The sequence below is a fragment of the Aythya fuligula genome, chromosome 11 (genome assembly GCF_009819795.1).
Source record: "Aythya fuligula isolate bAytFul2 chromosome 11, bAytFul2.pri, whole genome shotgun sequence".
Taxonomy (NCBI): Eukaryota; Metazoa; Chordata; class Aves; order Anseriformes; family Anatidae; genus Aythya; species Aythya fuligula.
Window position 1 is genome coordinate 7,867,264 of NC_045569.1, and position 16,872 is coordinate 7,884,135.

At 41.1% G+C, this 16,872-nt stretch overlaps 2 protein-coding genes across 7 annotated transcripts; one reads left to right on the top strand and one right to left on the bottom strand.

The window, feature by feature from the left end:
• The first annotated feature begins 560 nt into the window (after positions 1 to 560).
• Positions 561 to 6,161, top strand: DNAJA4 (DnaJ heat shock protein family (Hsp40) member A4). The gene is made up of 7 exons (XM_032194714.1): positions 561 to 791; positions 2,398 to 2,578; positions 3,484 to 3,588; positions 4,371 to 4,598; positions 4,679 to 4,909; positions 5,381 to 5,481; positions 5,562 to 6,161. The coding sequence occupies exons 1-7, from the start codon at positions 660 to 662 to the stop codon at positions 5,778 to 5,780; spliced, it is 1,197 nt and encodes a 398-aa protein (XP_032050605.1). The 5' UTR covers positions 561 to 659; the 3' UTR covers positions 5,781 to 6,161.
• Positions 6,162 to 7,003: 842 nt separating this feature from the next.
• On the bottom strand, positions 7,004 to 14,938 carry WDR61 (WD repeat domain 61). Of its 6 annotated transcripts, none has more exons than XM_032194718.1 (11): positions 14,888 to 14,938; positions 14,534 to 14,634; positions 14,399 to 14,426; positions 13,594 to 13,699; positions 12,554 to 12,726; positions 11,308 to 11,456; positions 11,014 to 11,107; positions 10,119 to 10,212; positions 9,349 to 9,441; positions 8,660 to 8,738; positions 7,004 to 7,306 (listed from the first exon to the last, which is right to left on the bottom strand). In XM_032194718.1, the coding sequence occupies exons 2-11, from the start codon at positions 14,543 to 14,545 to the stop codon at positions 7,217 to 7,219; spliced, it is 918 nt and encodes a 305-aa protein (XP_032050609.1). In that variant the 5' UTR covers positions 14,546 to 14,634; positions 14,888 to 14,938; the 3' UTR covers positions 7,004 to 7,216. The 6 variants fall into 6 exon arrangements, with proteins under 6 accessions (XP_032050609.1, XP_032050610.1, XP_032050611.1 ...); XM_032194719.1 differs by having other exon boundaries at positions 14,534 to 14,577; positions 14,888 to 14,933; XM_032194720.1 differs by having other exon boundaries at positions 14,534 to 14,577; positions 14,837 to 14,891.
• Between the last annotated feature and the right edge of the window lie 1,934 nt (positions 14,939 to 16,872).

The window sequence follows — 16,872 nt, forward strand, 5'->3', positions numbered from 1 at the left end:
TTTTTTTCTGTAGTCATTTTTGGAAGTTTCTTTACTTGCTTGCCAGGGCAACGTCACAATTTTGCAATACAGATTTAGGTGCTTTGCTGTCACTAACCACGCACCCAGAGGACAGCGGTTACCGCCGCTGACCCTGTGGCGTTGAACCGTTCCCTTTGTCACTGCTTTGATTTTTCCCTGTGGATTTTTCCCTGCTCCCCGCCCTCAGGAGCGCTCGCCCGTTACCAGGAGCGGGACACACACCGGGCAGGGCCCCGTAACTCGGGCTCCGAGCCCGCCAGCCCTGACAGGAGCGGCCGCGGGGCCGGGCGCTGAAGGGGCCGGGCCCAGCGCAGCCCCCCCGAGGCCCCGATGGCTGCTGGCGGCGGCTGAGGCCTGGCCCGGCCCCGCCCCGCCGGTTACGGGCGGTGACGTCACGCGCAGGGATTCTAGACCGTTCCAGGGCCGTGACGTCCGGCGGCGTCATTCCAGAAGATTCGGCCGGCGCCGCTATAAAAGGCACGGAAGAGGCGGGGCTCGCGCAGAGCCGGGCGGGCGGGCAGGCGGCGGGGCCGGGCGGCTGCAGCGCTGAGCGGGGCGGCAGCGGCGGGCCTGGGGCCGTGACGGGCGGTGAGCGCGGTGCGTCCCCCGCGGGGCAGAGCAGAGCAGAGCAGGGCACCATGGTGAAGGAGACGGAGTACTACGACATCCTGCAGGTGAAGCCCACCGCCTCCTCCGAGGAGATCAAGCGCGCCTACCGCAAGCTGGCGCTGAAGTACCACCCCGACAAGAACCCCAGCGAGGGCGAGCGGGTACGGAGCCGGGGCTGGGGCCGGGAGCGGGCCGGGGGGCGCGGCGGGGTTCGGGGCTGCCTGGGCCGGGCGGGCCCCGCGTGGCCGCCGCCTGCAGGCCTCGGGGCCGCTCCGCTGGGGGTGCGGGGCCGCGGGGCGGCCTCCAGGTGGCGGCTCCTGGGGCTGGCGCGGAGCTGCCCGGCTCCCCGCCGCCCGGGGGAGCTCCTCTGCTCCAGCGCTGCCCCAGCCCGGCCACGGACGCAGCGCCCTTCCTGCGGCACCCGGGATGAATGAAGGGTGCGGGTGTGCGGACTGGGTAAAGAGGCCTCGGCTTGGCAGCAGGCCTGGTGCCCGGTCGCGGCAGGAGGGCACGCTGAGGAGAAGTGGGCATCGTGGCTCCTTCCCCGGGCACTGCTCTCACCGTTCCTTACAGCTGCCAGGAGTTCACTCTTAGCAGTGATGCTTGTTGAAGCAGGCGAAGCTAGAAGGACTTCTGCTGCCTTAATGGTCATCGTGCTGTATTGGATGTTGTGAAGGTCAAAGCTGGATCCACCTGCCAGCACTACTGTGCACGTTGGGGTTGCAGTGGATGGATTTGTGCCTATGAACAGCATGAGTTCTTTAGAGGAAACACAAAAGCAGGTGGATAGGGAAACTACCCAGAGGAAGCCATTCCATTGTGCTGAGCCATGAGTGGACTGTTTACAGCACATCTGTTTCATTTAAAAAGAGAGACCCACTCAGCTCCCTACTAAAGGAGCACCACAACTGGAGACCTATGGAAAACAAACTTGATTTATAGGTTTATTTACATAGAAATAGGTCTGATAATTAATACCCTAATGTAAGAAAGGAAACACAATAATTGTGCATGTAGTATACTAATTCACAAACCTAAACTAGTTAAATAGTAACATAGGCTAAGTTAACTTCTAATGCTTTTATTTTTGGTCTGCAAGTTTACCTGGTCATAAGCAGATCATGTTGAAAATGAGCAAGCTGAACAAGCCATTTCAGCCCATTTTTCAATGCTCTTTTCTATTACTATTTTACTAATAAGATTTAGTAATAGAAGCCTTTGGATGGCTTTTTAAAGAATGTCACATCTGGATAAGGTTGATGTTCTGATTTTTATCCAAATTCGTTCCATTTGTAGTTACACCAGTGCTTTGTCACTTAAATATTTGTTTAATTTTAGCTGAGTATAGGAGCTCAGCAGCCATTAAAGATTGCTGTGTAGCTCTAGAATGACTAGTGCTGCTGTGGCCAGTGAGCATCCAGGGACCCCAAAGACTTAGGGGATAGCATCATATCCCTTCCTAAACAGGTTTGTTAGAGGTGTATGATGGCTGCAACCCATGAGCATCAAAGGGGCAGTTTGCATATGCCTGTAAGTTGGATGTGACTCTAAGTTTGTGTGTAATATGCTGGTGGGTGGGAGGGAGAAGACTGCTGTTTTTCCTGGACAAAAGTGTATTATTAGGCTCTATTGTTGAGGGAGTTTTCTCTTGGAAAAAACAAACACTGCAAGAGTATTGTAGTGGCTCAATCTGAAGATTGAGTTGCACGTGAGAGGGTTACATTTCCTCTTGGTCATAGTTGTTCAGAGCTTCTTTTTTCTTTTTAGTTTAAACTCATATCCCAGGCATATGAAGTTCTGTCGGACCCAAAGAAAAGGGACCTCTATGACCAGGGTGGGGAGCAGGCTATTAAAGAAGGAGGCCTGAGTGGCGGCAGCTTCTCTTCACCCATGGACATCTTTGACATGTTCTTTGGTGGTGGAGGCCGAATGAATAGAGAGAGAAGAGGTACACAGTTCTAAACAAGTTCTAGAAATTCTAACCATGCACTTAAGCATAAAACACGTGTGCTCTGGTACTGCTGTTCTGCTAAGTGCACATAGTGTGGGTTTTATTAGTTGAATTAATAGATCACGTAACCTATGAATTTTAGTTAATCTAGTAGTGAGATTCTAATAAAATAGATAACATGATGTAGCCATAGCAATCTTATTACTTGTGCTTATTTTATTTTTGTTAAAATGGGTATGGGTGTAATTTTTAGGGGAGGGGGGAAATACTTGTCAAGATGGCTAGCAGATAAGTTTTAAGTTATCTTCTTTCTAAATTTGTGCCTCACTTGCTCATATGCTTTGGGCAACTTGCTTCAAAGGACACCATCAACTTAAGTTAATGTTGAATCCCATGAAAAGATTTGGGAGAAATTATGTGGCACTGAGTACATACTGTTGCCAAAAGCACAATGATTTCTTCTTGTTCATTCCCAATGTCTGTTGAAAGAGCAAGTAGTAACTTGCTGCCATGTCTTTGAAATCACGCTATGAAGTGGCATGTAAATATATAGGTAGGCCTAACAGCAATTTCTAAATTGACTAGATCTGAAGCTGGTAGTGTCCTTGCATCTTTCTGTTTTGGTTAAGCTTATAAAATTATGGGGAGAAGGAGGGGTCAGGTGGCTTTAATGATGCTTTACTTAACTACAGCTCAACTTTGTTCTGACCTAAGTGGGTGCAGCTTAGTGGAAGCTGATGGAACTGCACATGCTTTTAAGGGGGCTGAGCTCTGTTCAAAGTCTGGAATTAACATTTCTTCAGTGAGACTGCATGTATGAACAAGTATAGAAGCCTTTAAATAAGCATTAGTCCTCCCAGTAGCTGAACCAGAATTAATTTTTCTTTCTCTGTTTTTCCAAGGCAAGAATGTTGTGCACCAGTTAGGTGTATCTCTTGAAGACTTATATAATGGCGTTACAAGGAAATTGGCACTGCAGAAGAATGTTATATGTGGGAAATGTGAAGGTAAAATAAGCAGTGGTTTCAAGCACCTCTTACTCCAAGATTTTCTTGAATAACATAGTGGAGGGCTGGGAACAAAGTGATTTTTTTAATATATTTTTCTCTTCCCCCTGCCCTGAATCAGACTGCTTTAGGTCAATCTGTATTCAAGAGTAAGGCCCTCTTCCTAGACAGTGGTGTTAACCTATTGCTCTAATGGCAGACTTGAAGTCTATAAATTGTCATCAAGAGCACCTTTATTACATACTTGAATCGGAAGCTTTAATCAACAGCTGTTTTGTTAAACTTTTTCTTGAATAATTGGCAGTAGAATTGTAGCTAGAGTTGTGCGACTTGTTTTACACCTCTTAAGCATCCATAATGCCTGATCTTCACTGAGGTAAATCTTAATGTAGCCTTGTATCTTAGTATGTTTTTACATTTTTACTGAACCAATTCTTACCAAGGCATTAATGGAAAATGTAGCTGTGGAAGGCTGTATGTTGATGATTCATTCAAAACCAAGATAATGGGGGGAGTAGAGGGGGGGGAGAGAGCTGGTGGTGCAGGGAGACTATTAAATGAGCTGTGAGTAGAGAAGTTGGCTTTCTTTTGTATGTTAAAACTCCTAACTTGTGGGGCATGTTTGTCATGGAAACTAAATCCTAATTAAATTGGAATTGCATTACAGAACTACTTAAGTTGCCTAAAGGTTCTCTTGAAGTCAGTGAGTTGTAGCTTGACTATTGTAGAATAATTTTTTTTTTTTTTACCCCTGAGATTACCTTTAACTTCTTCTGTTAAAGGCTATGGTGGAAAGCGAGGGGCAGTAGAAAAGTGCCCTGTGTGTAAAGGAAGAGGAATGCAAGTTCTAGTTCAGCAGATTGGACCTGGCATGGTACAGCAAATCCAAACTGTGTGTCCAGAATGCAAAGGCCAAGGCGAAAGAATAAACCCAAAGGACAGGTGTGACAACTGCAATGGCTGTAAGGTTGTAAGAGAGAAAAAGATCATAGAAGTTCATGTTGATAAAGGTGAGAGACGTTTATTTGTTCTGCATCCCTAATCCCATTCTAATAATTCTGTTGAGAGTTCACTGCTTTTTCTTCTGCAGGTATGAAAGATGGTCAGAAGATAGTATTTCATGGAGAAGGTGACCAAGAACCTGATCTGGAGCCTGGTGATGTTATAATAGTACTTGATCAAAAGGATCATGCTGTCTTTCAGAGGCGAGGGCATGACTTAATTACAAAAATGAGAATTCAACTCTCAGAGGCTTTATGTGGCTTCAAAAAGACAATTGATACTCTTGACAACAGAGTTCTTGTCATATCATCTAGGCCAGGTAGGTCTTCAGAATTCTGATGCCATGCAAACTGCTTGTCTTTTGGACTGTGCTAGAGCTATTTCTTAATCAACTGATGCAACAAATCCAAACTGCTTTTGCAGTCATGGAGTCAGGAGTGGCAAAACTAAGAACTGAAACTCTGCATGCAGAATTCCAGCTAATGCTGTCAAATGCTTCTTAGGAAGGTTGCTACTTCAGTTGCAGGATAGACAGGCCATGAGAGGCCAGAAACATACATATTAATCTGTGAATTCAGCCTGGAGGCTGTTCAAAGAAAAGTTGATTTGCCTACAGTAGAGGAAATACTCAAGATGAACTTCTATTTGGTGTTTTTATCACTTTGCTTTGTTTTAGTGTGCTTCAGTATGCGCTGTTTTCTGTAGATTGCTCTGTAACCTAAAGTTTATTTTTATTGTTTACGAAACTCCTGTCATGTAATATTGCTTACAACTCCTGACCTTTGTGCAGGTGAAGTGATAAAACACGGTGACCTAAAGTGTATCTACAATGAAGGGATGCCTATCTACAAATCCCCGATGGACAAAGGCAGCTTAATTATACAATTTTTGGTAAGTTAACTACATGCTTTTTTGTAGCAAAGAAATCTATTAGCATCAGGAGTAACTATTTGTTTAAAAAAAAATTGTAGGTCCAGTTCCCAGAGCACCACTGGCTTCCAAGGGAGAAACTCAATCTGCTGGAGGCTCTGCTTCCTCCACGAGAAGATGTTATGATTACAGATGAGATGGATCAGGTAGACCTTGAAGATTTTGACCCTAGTGAGCAAACCTACCGTAACAGTGGGGGAGAAGCATATGAAGAAGATGAAGAGGGTCCAAGAACAGGTGTACAATGTCAGACATCTTAAAGCAAGGTGGAATGGCTATCATCTAAAATGTAAATTTTCACAATGAAAACTGCATGGCTGTAATAGCCACTGCTTCTGGTTTTTGTGTTCAGCAAATTGAGTTGCTGCGCTGTCAGTATCACTTTTTTTGTAACTAATTTATATTGTGTTCTTGTCTTTATATATAAAGCAAATGTCACACAGCTGAGAACCAACTGAGTTGGTATACATTTTCTTGTGCTGTGAAGGTTCTCACTTTATTTCACCTATGCTATTTATATAAGACTCTGGCAATACTGCTAAGAAGTGGAGTGTCTTATGTAAATATTTTCATACTGGAAATTAATTTCATAGAATAAAACATAGCTGAAGTTACTTCTAATAAATAGAACTTCACATTTTGTTTTTTCTCTTCGTGCTTTGTAAGCTAGTCTTCTTAAACATGTTTCTTTAAGTTCCTGCTCCTTTGTTCAACTAGTTTAGATGTCTTTGTGTATGTAGTCCATTAACCAGTTAACTGTATTTCAAGAGTATTCTATTCCTGCCCTACTACTTCATAGTACTGTTCTCCTGTCTCTTCCTTTTCTACAGATGAGAGTAGACTTCTTTCATCATCTTAACTCTTAACTCTCATCTTAACAAGAAAATTATGAAGTATTTCTCTCCTGTGTATACAGTACTTCAGAATGATTTAAGAAGAGGTACTTCCCCACCCTCCCCCCCCCCCCCCCCCCCAAATGACTTTTTTCAGAAACTGTTGCTCTTTATCTCAGGCTTTCCTAGAAGGTGGTGTGGCTGTACAACAAAAGGCTATGCCTTGCATATACTGTTGGTGCTTTGTACTGTGCCAAGGTAGCAAAGTAAAATTCCATTTTATCTGTTTTTTATAAAAGCAGACTTTTGTACTGAAGTAGGGTTGAGAACAAGTAGTACCCATTAGTGAAATTAAACCATGATGAAGGTGCCACCTGTCACCATACAATGGCTGGAACAGGTGTTCAACTTGAATGACCCTATCCCACACAGAGGACCTACATTAAGATGAGCGAAGGCTATCATAATCTCAGTCACTCTTCCTTTTCCTAAAATAAGCTTGTTCAAGCTGGTCAACAATTTCTAGCTCTAGTCTATTTATGTAGGAAAGCCAGGAAGAGATGAGATACCAGTGGTAGATTAACTGAGCAGTTACCTCACCCATGACTGTATATTTCCAAAAATACATTTTTCCAAGGATTAGTTACAAGTTACTTGCAACTATAGTTTTTATTTAAAAAAAGTAAAGCTTTCTTTCATGCTAAACAATAAAGATTGCATATAAATTTATCTGATTATCTGATTTTCAGTGGGAAATCAGATCAGCATTACTAAAATGCTTTTTATAAAATAAAAAAAAAAAAACAGGATTGCAGTGTTTTTAAGAACTGCCACAGAAGTTAACCAAAGACATTTAAAGACATTTAAACAGGACAATCATAGATATGGATTTCTTTGTCATTTCCAACAGATACAATTTTGGACCCACTTCCATTGTATTTCACTCCCCAAACCTGCAAATAGGACATAGAGAAGATCATAAAGGGGAGGTACTGAGACAAAACATTTATTTATCTTTGCAACAAGTAATGTATACCAACTACAAGAAGCAAAAGAGGATTATTTAAGAACACCCTCTCAGAGCTAATACAGTTACAATTCCTGCTTTAACAAGTGATAAGGCTTGTAATGGGATAAGACTTCTAGCTGCCTGGTAAATTCTTGCTTTCTACTTTCATTGACTACAGATTATGCAGCCTTAAGATACTTGGAAAAATACCAAAGTGTACTTGCCCCAAGTAGCATAAGTCTGTCTTAACCTTTTACACTCTTGGCTCCCATCTTTTTTTTGAGTGTATTTTGAAGTGCTTTTCATGCAGACTGAGAAGCAGCGTATGATAAAGAATGACCTAGTTTATCCTTGGGTTAATTGAGAGTCATTTACTTACCAGTGCAAAAGCAAGAGAAATTCAGGTCAGTCCTCTGGCTTGAGCTAAAAACTTATAAACCTGTAAATGACTCTCACTCATCCCTTTTATTAGAATAACATGAGGAAGAATGAAGTCTATCCAGCACATTAATACAAGATTACAAAATAGCTGTATCAACATGTTTTGGGGGAAATCTCATACGCTGCTTTTCTATCTAAAAACTATAGGGATCAAATGTTGCAGGGGGCTGACGTATCCCTGCCTTCCACAAGTCCATGTAATTACAACTAAAACAACACTAGAAACCCAATTATGCTTGGTATCAAAATCCTCACAGATGTAGATAACTGAAAAAGGGGTTACCAGCAAAAAAGTACTGTGGAAAAAAGAGTCTAAATAAAATATGCAGGAATTTCCATTCTTAAGTCTTCTCTTAAACATCCAAATACAGCCTTGTTCTACTTAACACCTAGCATTTGGGGAAAAAGAAGTAAGCTGGTTCCTAGCCTCTTTACTCAATTACAGCTTTTCTTCAGCAAAAATAGAGTTTCAAGGATGGTTTGAAATATTTTTTAAAAATACCATCCTTTTAAATAACTCCTTCCCCCTACACCTGCACACACTCTGTAAGTGATAAATAAGACCATGAAGATAAAAAATACAGTCTGATAAGAATCCATTTGGCCACTCAGGAGTACCCTTGTTTGGACCTGTAAAAATGGGTTCCATGGAAGAGCTCAACCTATACCACTCTTGGAATATTAGATTGATATTAAGTGCCTAAAAATTGCAGCTTTTAAGATTTCATTACAGTAAGCTGAAGTCCAACTCCTCTTTTAAGCACAAGCACGCACAACTGCACAACTTAAGTTTTCCTGTTTACAATGATTTAGGTAAAGTGATGGTAGACCAGACAATATTAAGTTTGTAACATACCTGATCTTGGTGGTCAGAGAAAGTGTGAACACAGGTTCTTGTTCCGGCATCCCAAACTTTTACACTTTTATCAGATGAACTGGAAAAATAATCAAAATTTAAGTTAATAGATTAACTAGTTTATTTCAGAGCTTAAAAGATAGGGATAAATTAACAAAGATTTGCATCTTCTACCAGGTCTAGTAACCTTTAAGATACATCACTGTTTCAGTATCTGCAGTATGAAAATGAGGACTCCTGTTTTAGTCAGAAAATTCTTTGAAAATTCTTGATCCAAAGATCAAGAAATGCCTATTGTATATACCAGGTCTCCCAACTGTCTAAGCTGTTTTAAGAGCTGTTAAGGCAGTTCAACTCAATCAACATGTACTACTACTACATTAGGTTGTACTTGTTTTTTAACAGCAGCTTTTCAGATATTTAGAATCAAATTGCCCTTTTTTTCATTAAAGTATTTTTCACTTGTAGGAAACTACACTGCAGTGAGATGACTTATACTATGAAATAGTATTGACTACAACTGCTATTACATTACAAATCAGCTTGAGTCTTTTATTGTTATGTTTGCTATTCCATTACAGATTTCACTGCAATTTGAACACATCTACTTTCTGATTAATCTCCACTTATAAATATAAAACTTTTTTTTTTTTTTTTAAATAAGCATAAGAGTTTAAAATCCTCATTACCTGGAAACAAAATGGGTATCATCAGGACAAAATGCTACATTTAATACCCAGGATCCATGACCACTTAATGTGCCAGCCAAGTTTGCATGCTGTCTGTAGAAAGAACAAATTTAGAACACAGAATTGTAAGATCAACATTTGGTTTGTGAATTCCAGGGAGAAAGCAACTAGAATATACTGTAATCAGCGCAGTCACGAATAGTTCAATGGAAGGATCACGGAAGGAGGACATTTTTTCAACCAAGCTGTCTTGTGTTGCAATAGGTTCTGGTTTTCCATTTCCAAACTTAAAAAGAGGTCACTACAAAGATGGATAGGTGGACAAAACAGTTTGGCCTGGAAAACTTCTACAAAGAATGCACAGTAATGCAGGTATAGAGGAGTGAAGATGACTGAATCAGTGCCTTTTCCTTCCCAGGAAACTCCTCCAATTTTTGTCACAATGCAAGAGAAAAAAAAGTAAACGATGTCACTTCAGGTAGGTACAGATGTTTCTGATGTGTAAACACAAACACACAGGACAGATATACAAAACAATTAGCCTGTTGCTTACGGGGGCAAATATGAGGAAAACTGATTTCAAACTTAGACTATCATCTACCTATGTACTTCTTAAAAACTAGAAGATTTAATGTTTTATTATTTAAGCTAAGGTTACTTATTCAATAAAGAATTGTCCAAAAGCGGAAGGGAATTTTACATTTTTTACATCCTCAGCTTTTTGGAACAGTTACTTTACTGTTAGCATATCTTGCAAAATGAAAACTCACACATCGTAGATTTTGATGTAGCCGTCATCTGAAGCAGTTACAAGTAACTGAGAATCTGGAGAAAATGTCAGTGAACGAATAGGCATCGCATGACCTGAAATTCAAAGTTTTGCATGGCTCAGAATTTATCTCTACTGCTTACTAATGACAGTAATAGTAGTGAGAGTTACATCAGAACAGCATTCCCTGTTAAAAGAAAGCAACCTCTCTATGCCTCTGCTGGCTTCTTCACACAACATACAATGGAAACTGGCAATATTCTGAGCTATGAATGTTAAAGCATGTCCAAGGCAACACAAAAGTACTCCTTTCAGCTGAGGATCTTAATTAGAAGTGATGTAGGAAAACATAGTTTTCTGATCTCAGAATGCTTTCTAATATGACAAGCGTCATGTTTTCTAACATGATTTAATAATGTTTGAAGTTGTTGGGTTCTATATTTTGCACTGGGCAGAATCTGCATGAACAGTAAAAGCTCACACCTTAAAAATGCGTATCTTTTACAACATAGTATGTTCAGTTGTTTTCTGAAACAAGAATACTTTGCTATAAATCTGATACCATATTCAAAAGAAAAATCATGTATAGCAGCATAGATTCGGCTTAGTCTCACTTGTAGTGCACTACAATACAAGAAGCAACTGCAATTTAAGAAATGAGTTAAGCATTACTGACTTGATATTTTAAGATAAGGATGGGATTTATGCTACAAGCCTGAGTTTACAGTTTGCCTCTTATTTTGCAAATTAAGTAAATGAATAAATAAAATCTAATGGACAAAAAACACAAATTCATTTATGCTGTGGCTATTGTATCCAACTCTGACTTACATTATATCTTTCAGTTTTCCTGAATGAAACCAGAACTTAGGTACTGCAAATAGGCAAACCATTACCTTCTAGCGTGTGCAAAAGTTTTCCAGTTGCAATATCAAAAATATTGATAATGCCATCTATCGCTCCACTGGCTAAGTATTTCCCATCTGGACTCTGTAATAAAACACAGCAAGTATGCATTTAACAACTGTATGAATTTATGCTATGTACCTCCCCTCCCGATGCTCTTAGCGGCTTGTCACAAAGCACGGTCGACAATATCATGTAGAAATAAAGTGATGAAAGAAAAAAAAAAAGGCTTATAACATATTACCACATATTAAATATAAGAGATGATCAGTTATTGTTCTTACATATGCAATGCTAAGGATGAACTTTCCTCTGGTATCCAGAGAATATTCTTTTTTTCCAGTTTCAGCACCAAAAATATTTACTTTTCCCACATGACTTCCTGTTGCAAGGTACTGGGAATCAGGTGAAAAAGCCAGAGACCAAGCATCAACTATATTAAAAAATAACAACAACAAAAACAAACAAAAAAACAACATTCAGTTAGCTGAATACTGTTGTTAGTCCTTACCCAATGTCAGTTCAGAACGCATATGTTTAGACGTTTATCCCTGGCTACTCTTAATACTCCAAACTCTACTAAATACTCCAGGAGCATACAAGCTCATTAATGTGAACTTCCTTTTAATGGAGTAAAGCATGAGATATTTATTTAAGTTTAGTGAAAGATGACATTTTCTACTCAGATCTCAAGTTTAGTAGCCCCTACTGCAACAACAAATTTAGCATTTAAGGCTGCATATGTGAAGTATAAATTCGTTCTTTTCTCCTCATGCTGACAGGTATTGAACCAGTGTAAGAAAGCAACAACTAGCAGTTAGCAATGCACAGAAGATGGAGAAGAATCATGCAGATATATGAATGTAACGTGGGTCAACATGTGTTACAAGTGAATTAAAAAACCTTTCAGAGTAACATACTATATTTATCTGGCACAATGTAATTCACAGATTTTTCTATATTCTTATGATTAATTACCTAAAACACTCCAAGATTGTTTTTAATTACGGGACTGCCAATGGATCAGTGAAGTAACAATAAAATCTTAGGCCCTGCATTCCAACTCAGAGAATGCAACATCAGTCTAGACTTCAGCTTTACCCTACTTTGACTTGTTCCCTTAGGCTTGGATGTACTGCATAAATAAGCATCACATATATGGCTTAAATTCAATTCAGATATAACTAGAAATCAAGACTCAGACTTCCTTTGTAAACCAGTCTGAGTAAGTGTTTGGATCATTTTTTAAAACACCTTTATATTAACATATGTGTAAGAGCAAGCTGGTTTCCATTCTGCTTTATCTAACAAAAAAACATATCTAAAAAAGTGTAAATAGTGTAAAAATGTAAAACCATCTGATATTACTTTATATTGAGCTGATAAAAATCACTCAGATTTTAAGATTCTGCAAATCAAGAAAGATTTTAAAAGTCCCAGTCATCTCATATACCCTAATTATATAATGTACAGTAGTTACCACCTACGTTTAGGAAATTTCTTACACACAGATTAACACTGATATCTTACCAGGTCCAGCATCTATTGACTTGATCTGTTTGCCAGTTTCCAAATCCCAAAGGCGAATATGGGCATCTAGGGAGCTGGATGCTGCAATGGAACCTGTGTGGCTGATATCCACAGATACCACACCTAGTTGGTGACCCTCTAACGTCCACTGTAGGTTCAATTTTTCACCATTCCTTTTGTTAAAGGGAAAGAAAAGGCCAGTTATGAATAGCTGGAGGTACTTAACTGAAATCCAACCTCGGATAAAACAAATAAACAAATTAACCCACACTTCTCAATTCTGGTCAACCATAGGAAAACAGAAGTACCCATGGAAAGTGAGGACAGCTATGCACAAATTGCTCACTGTACTCAAAGGAAAGAAACAAATCATTTATCGTATTTCTGAAAAGCATGTACTTCATTTTAAGTTTGTAAGGAGTCCCACAGAAATCTCCATCACACAGCAGTACATGACTACTTGCACAGCAGACCCAATCTGCCAGCACAACATGAAACAATGACTAACATTTTTAGAATATCACACAAAGCTACTGAAGTAACTAAAGTGAAGCACAGACTTAATATTGCTCTGGCTAAGAGAGAGGAAAACATTGCAAAAGTACACTTCAGTGTCACTTGTATGAGGATTATGAAGATATATTTCTTTTATTTTTTTTTTGATAAGAAAGGAAGGTAACATTTTCTCTTTTACTTTGTTCTCATTATTCCTTTCACAGTATACATGCCCTCAATGCATTGTCTCATAAAAAGCTTCATTTCTAATTCTTTGGTTTCAAAATGCATCAAGTTCTACCATTCTCTCACAGAAGACATATAAAATTCAATGTATATTTTCAGAAGGGTTTGTGTTCTTCCCAATTTAAAGCACATTGGAATGCTACCACTCCTGTAAAAAGCATGTACCAATGAAGATAAGCTTGCTCAAGAGCTGTGTCATGCTACCTGTTGTGGAAATTTAAGGTTGCTTTAACTCCACGCTGACTACTTCCCAGGGTTAAAACTGGTTTTAACCATTCAGTATGGAGCAGTTCACTTACCACTTCCAGACCTTCACTAGATCATCCAAAGAACCAGAGATCACAATTTCAGAACCATCCTTTTTGTTCTTTCCCCAGGCAACTGACCAGATGTCATCATCATGAGCTAAAAGAGAATATAAACATAGAAACTAAAAGTTAAGGTGGTTTCTTTTGATGGAAGATAACAACCAATTTTTACTTCCCGTTATAGGCTGGACACCTATGTAATATTCAGAGCAGATAGCCCAATTAATGTCTTGACATGACACAGAGTTAAATTTAAACCAGGAAACTGCCCTTTTTTGTGTTCTTTTACAATTTTAAGATTGCTCTGACAAAGGTCTACATTGTAGCTGTATTTTGACATTTTTACGAAAGGAAGTTTTAAAGCATATGCAGCTGGTTTATCAGGCAAAAACCATGGAGTTTTTTTATCATAAGTCTATTGCATCTGCTGCAGCAAGAACATGCTACTCTAGTCACAGTACCTACAGACTTCTGGGACTGAAGTATATGAGAGTCCAGTCACCAAAAAAAGTCACGTAGGCTTTGGTAACGCTAAAATTGCCTGTTTAATGTTAGCAGCAGACCCCCTTGCACTTCAGGTCTATCAGTGCTCTGGGAGCCTTATCACTGCTGTTATTGTTTCAAAGCACACAAGGTCTATGTTTACCAAGGTCACTGTTGAAAAACTGCACAGATATGTTTAAGCTATTCAGATTTACATGTCATATAAACATAACCCAGATGATCTCAGACACATATCTGCTTTACATTGCCCAAGGAAGCCAGTATTATTTAATAAATATTGGTGTCTTCTCACCTTGCTCTTGCTTGAAGAGAATACCGTACTAGAAAGAAAAAATAATTAGTATTATGCATAAGCAGCCTAAAAATATATATATAGTACATATATCAAACCAACAATTACTTAATTTAAAATTAAGCTCTCATTTACCTGCGTGGTCATGTCTTTATGGAAGCAATCTTAACAGGAATGCTCTGGAAGGAGAAAACCCATTAGGCTCAACAATAAGACTCAGGCTCAGAAACACCGCTCTGCAAGGAGAAAACGCGGTGGGCACAGGCGTCAGGCATCAAGAAAGCGCTGCCCTTGGGGCACCCCCGCCTCCCCACGGGACCCCCACTGCCGCCACCACTCCTTCACGGCCACAGCACGCCCTGAGCTACCGGGCCGAGCCGCGACGGGCCGCGAGGCACCGGGACGCGCCCTGAGGTACCGTGAGGGGCCGTGAGGTACCGGTCCGAGCCGTGAGGTACCGGGAGGGGCCGAGCCGGGCCACCGGGATACCTGTCGCCGCCGTCGCGCAGTGATGAGGCCTTCTCGGCGCCGCGACGATAGAGAGGGGCGGTGGCGGCGCCGCGCTCTCTGCCGCCGCCGTGTGGCGATGGAGGCTCCGCTCCCCGCGCCTCAGCTGAGCAGCGCCGCTGAGGTAACGCGGGGCTGAGGGCGCCGCGGGCTGGCCCCGCCGCCTTCACACGTCCCCTCCGGCCGCTGCAGGTCCCCGGGGAGCGCCTGTCCCTCCCTGGCTGCCTGGCGGCGCGGCCGGGACGCTGCCATCTTCCCGGGCACGGCCGCTGATGGGCAGCAGGCTGCTCGCCGCCCGGCCGCCCCCGGTTCTCCCGCTGGTCACACGCAGGCAGCGACCCCAGCGGGCTGAGGCATCAGCCACTGTGCTTGTAGCTGTCCTAAAGCAGTCAGCGTTTTTTGGGTGACCTATAAAAAACTATAATGCACTTTTGTGTCGTGAGGGCAGCTGTGGGAAACGTGAGGGACTCGGGCAGCAGCAGGGCTGGAAGTTGCTGACTGAAAAGTGAGACTGGCTGGCTTTTGTCAAGGGTGTGGAGGAGCAATGCCAAGCCGTCAGGGAAGACTGAGCTCCAAATTTACTTCTTATGGTAGGTATTGGGTCACTTCACAAACAGCCGTCTCCCAAGGATCCTGGAGTTGCTGTAAATGTTGAGCAGCACTTCCCCAGCCAGAGTGCCGAAGTCGGCTTTAATTTCACGGGAGGGAGAGGAGGCTGGTGACAGAGAGTGACAAAAAATATAAGACTTTTCTTGGAAGCTGACTTTTTTCATGTTGCATTTACTGCCTCTGCTTAAGTTAGATCTGGGGGAAAAAAAATAATCAGAATTAAAGTTCAGGAGAACAAAGCAGCTTCCCTGAGGCTTTAAGCTAAAGACAAAGGATCAGTGGCCTTTCACAGTTTTTAATCAGTCTTTATGTGTACACAAAGCTCACCGAGATCAATAGAGCTTGTCAGAGTAAGCAAAGTAACAACCAAAACAGGAATTCTGAATGTGTCTTAACACAGTTCTGCAGTCAAGAATGAAAATCTGGGTAAAACTCTTACAAGTAACTACAGAATCCTTAGTTCTCTTATTATTTAGATTGAGCTTTGAGAGGCTTTTAAGGCAAGCTGCTTTAATACACTGAATTTCAGTTACTAATGATACACTGGAAAGCATTGTTTCAGTAGTCAGATAAATTAGTGTATTTATGCATCCTACCAGGATTCTCCTAAGAATTTTTCCATTTAAATTTGTGCTTAAAATATCCCACTTTCACCCTATGTCCAAATGTCCATGGCTGGGTTCTGCAATTCTGTGGTACTGTCATGTAATCTTTGAGAGTCAAAGTGTTTCTAATCCCTCCAGAATTTTCACATCACGCAGAGTTCTCCTATGTACCAGTATTAACCTTGTACACAGGCCGTTAGACCTTCACGGGAAATGGTTGTTATTGTTCTCCTGCAAGTGCAGAGTGAGACTGTGGGTTATTTCCTACAACACTTATGACACAAATCTGTATTTGCTAAGAGTTAAAGCTGATTAGATGCTGCTTTGGTGCATCAAGAGGATAATCTGAAGCAGTGTGCCACATGTTTGATTTCTAGATAAACTGCCTTCTTGGAATGGTTACTAAGAGTGTGTTTCTGTATGTTTGCCCTTGTTCTGGAGCACTAGCATGCTCTGTATCTGTGTGGATATTTTAACCCTAATCAGAATAATACTTTATGAGTGTACATGTGTTTAAATGCATTTTTCTTAAACAGTGTTACAAAGGAAAACCTGGTGTATTTAAAAACACAGTACGGTCACCTTGGTATTGTGAACAAGTACAAGTGATTTAGGTTAAGATATTTTTTTTTCCCTTGGGATGCCATACAAAAATTGCAAAAGGCAGTTCCCGGACAAAAGCACAGTTGCAGAGGACAAACTGAGAGCCGAACAGCTAGTTTCAGAAATAATAGGTTGAGTGCCCTTGTGGCT

Coding starts and splice junctions, on each gene's coding strand:
- DNAJA4 (XM_032194714.1), top strand. CDS start 660: ATGGTGAAGGAGACGGAGTACTACGACATCCTGCAGGTGAAGCCCACC. Junction 792..2,397: donor ACCCCAGCGAGGGCGAGCGG/GTACGGAGCCGG, acceptor TTTTCTTTTTAG/TTTAAACTCATATCCCAGGC. Junction 5,482..5,561: donor GCTTAATTATACAATTTTTG/GTAAGTTAACTA, acceptor AAAAAATTGTAG/GTCCAGTTCCCAGAGCACCA.
- WDR61 (XM_032194718.1), bottom strand. Junction 10,213..11,013: donor ACTTTTGCACACGCTAGAAG/GTAATGGTTTGC, acceptor TTTGAATTTCAG/GTCATGCGATGCCTATTCGT. Junction 8,739..9,348: donor GATACCCATTTTGTTTCCAG/GTAATGAGGATT, acceptor TTATTTTTCCAG/TTCATCTGATAAAAGTGTAA.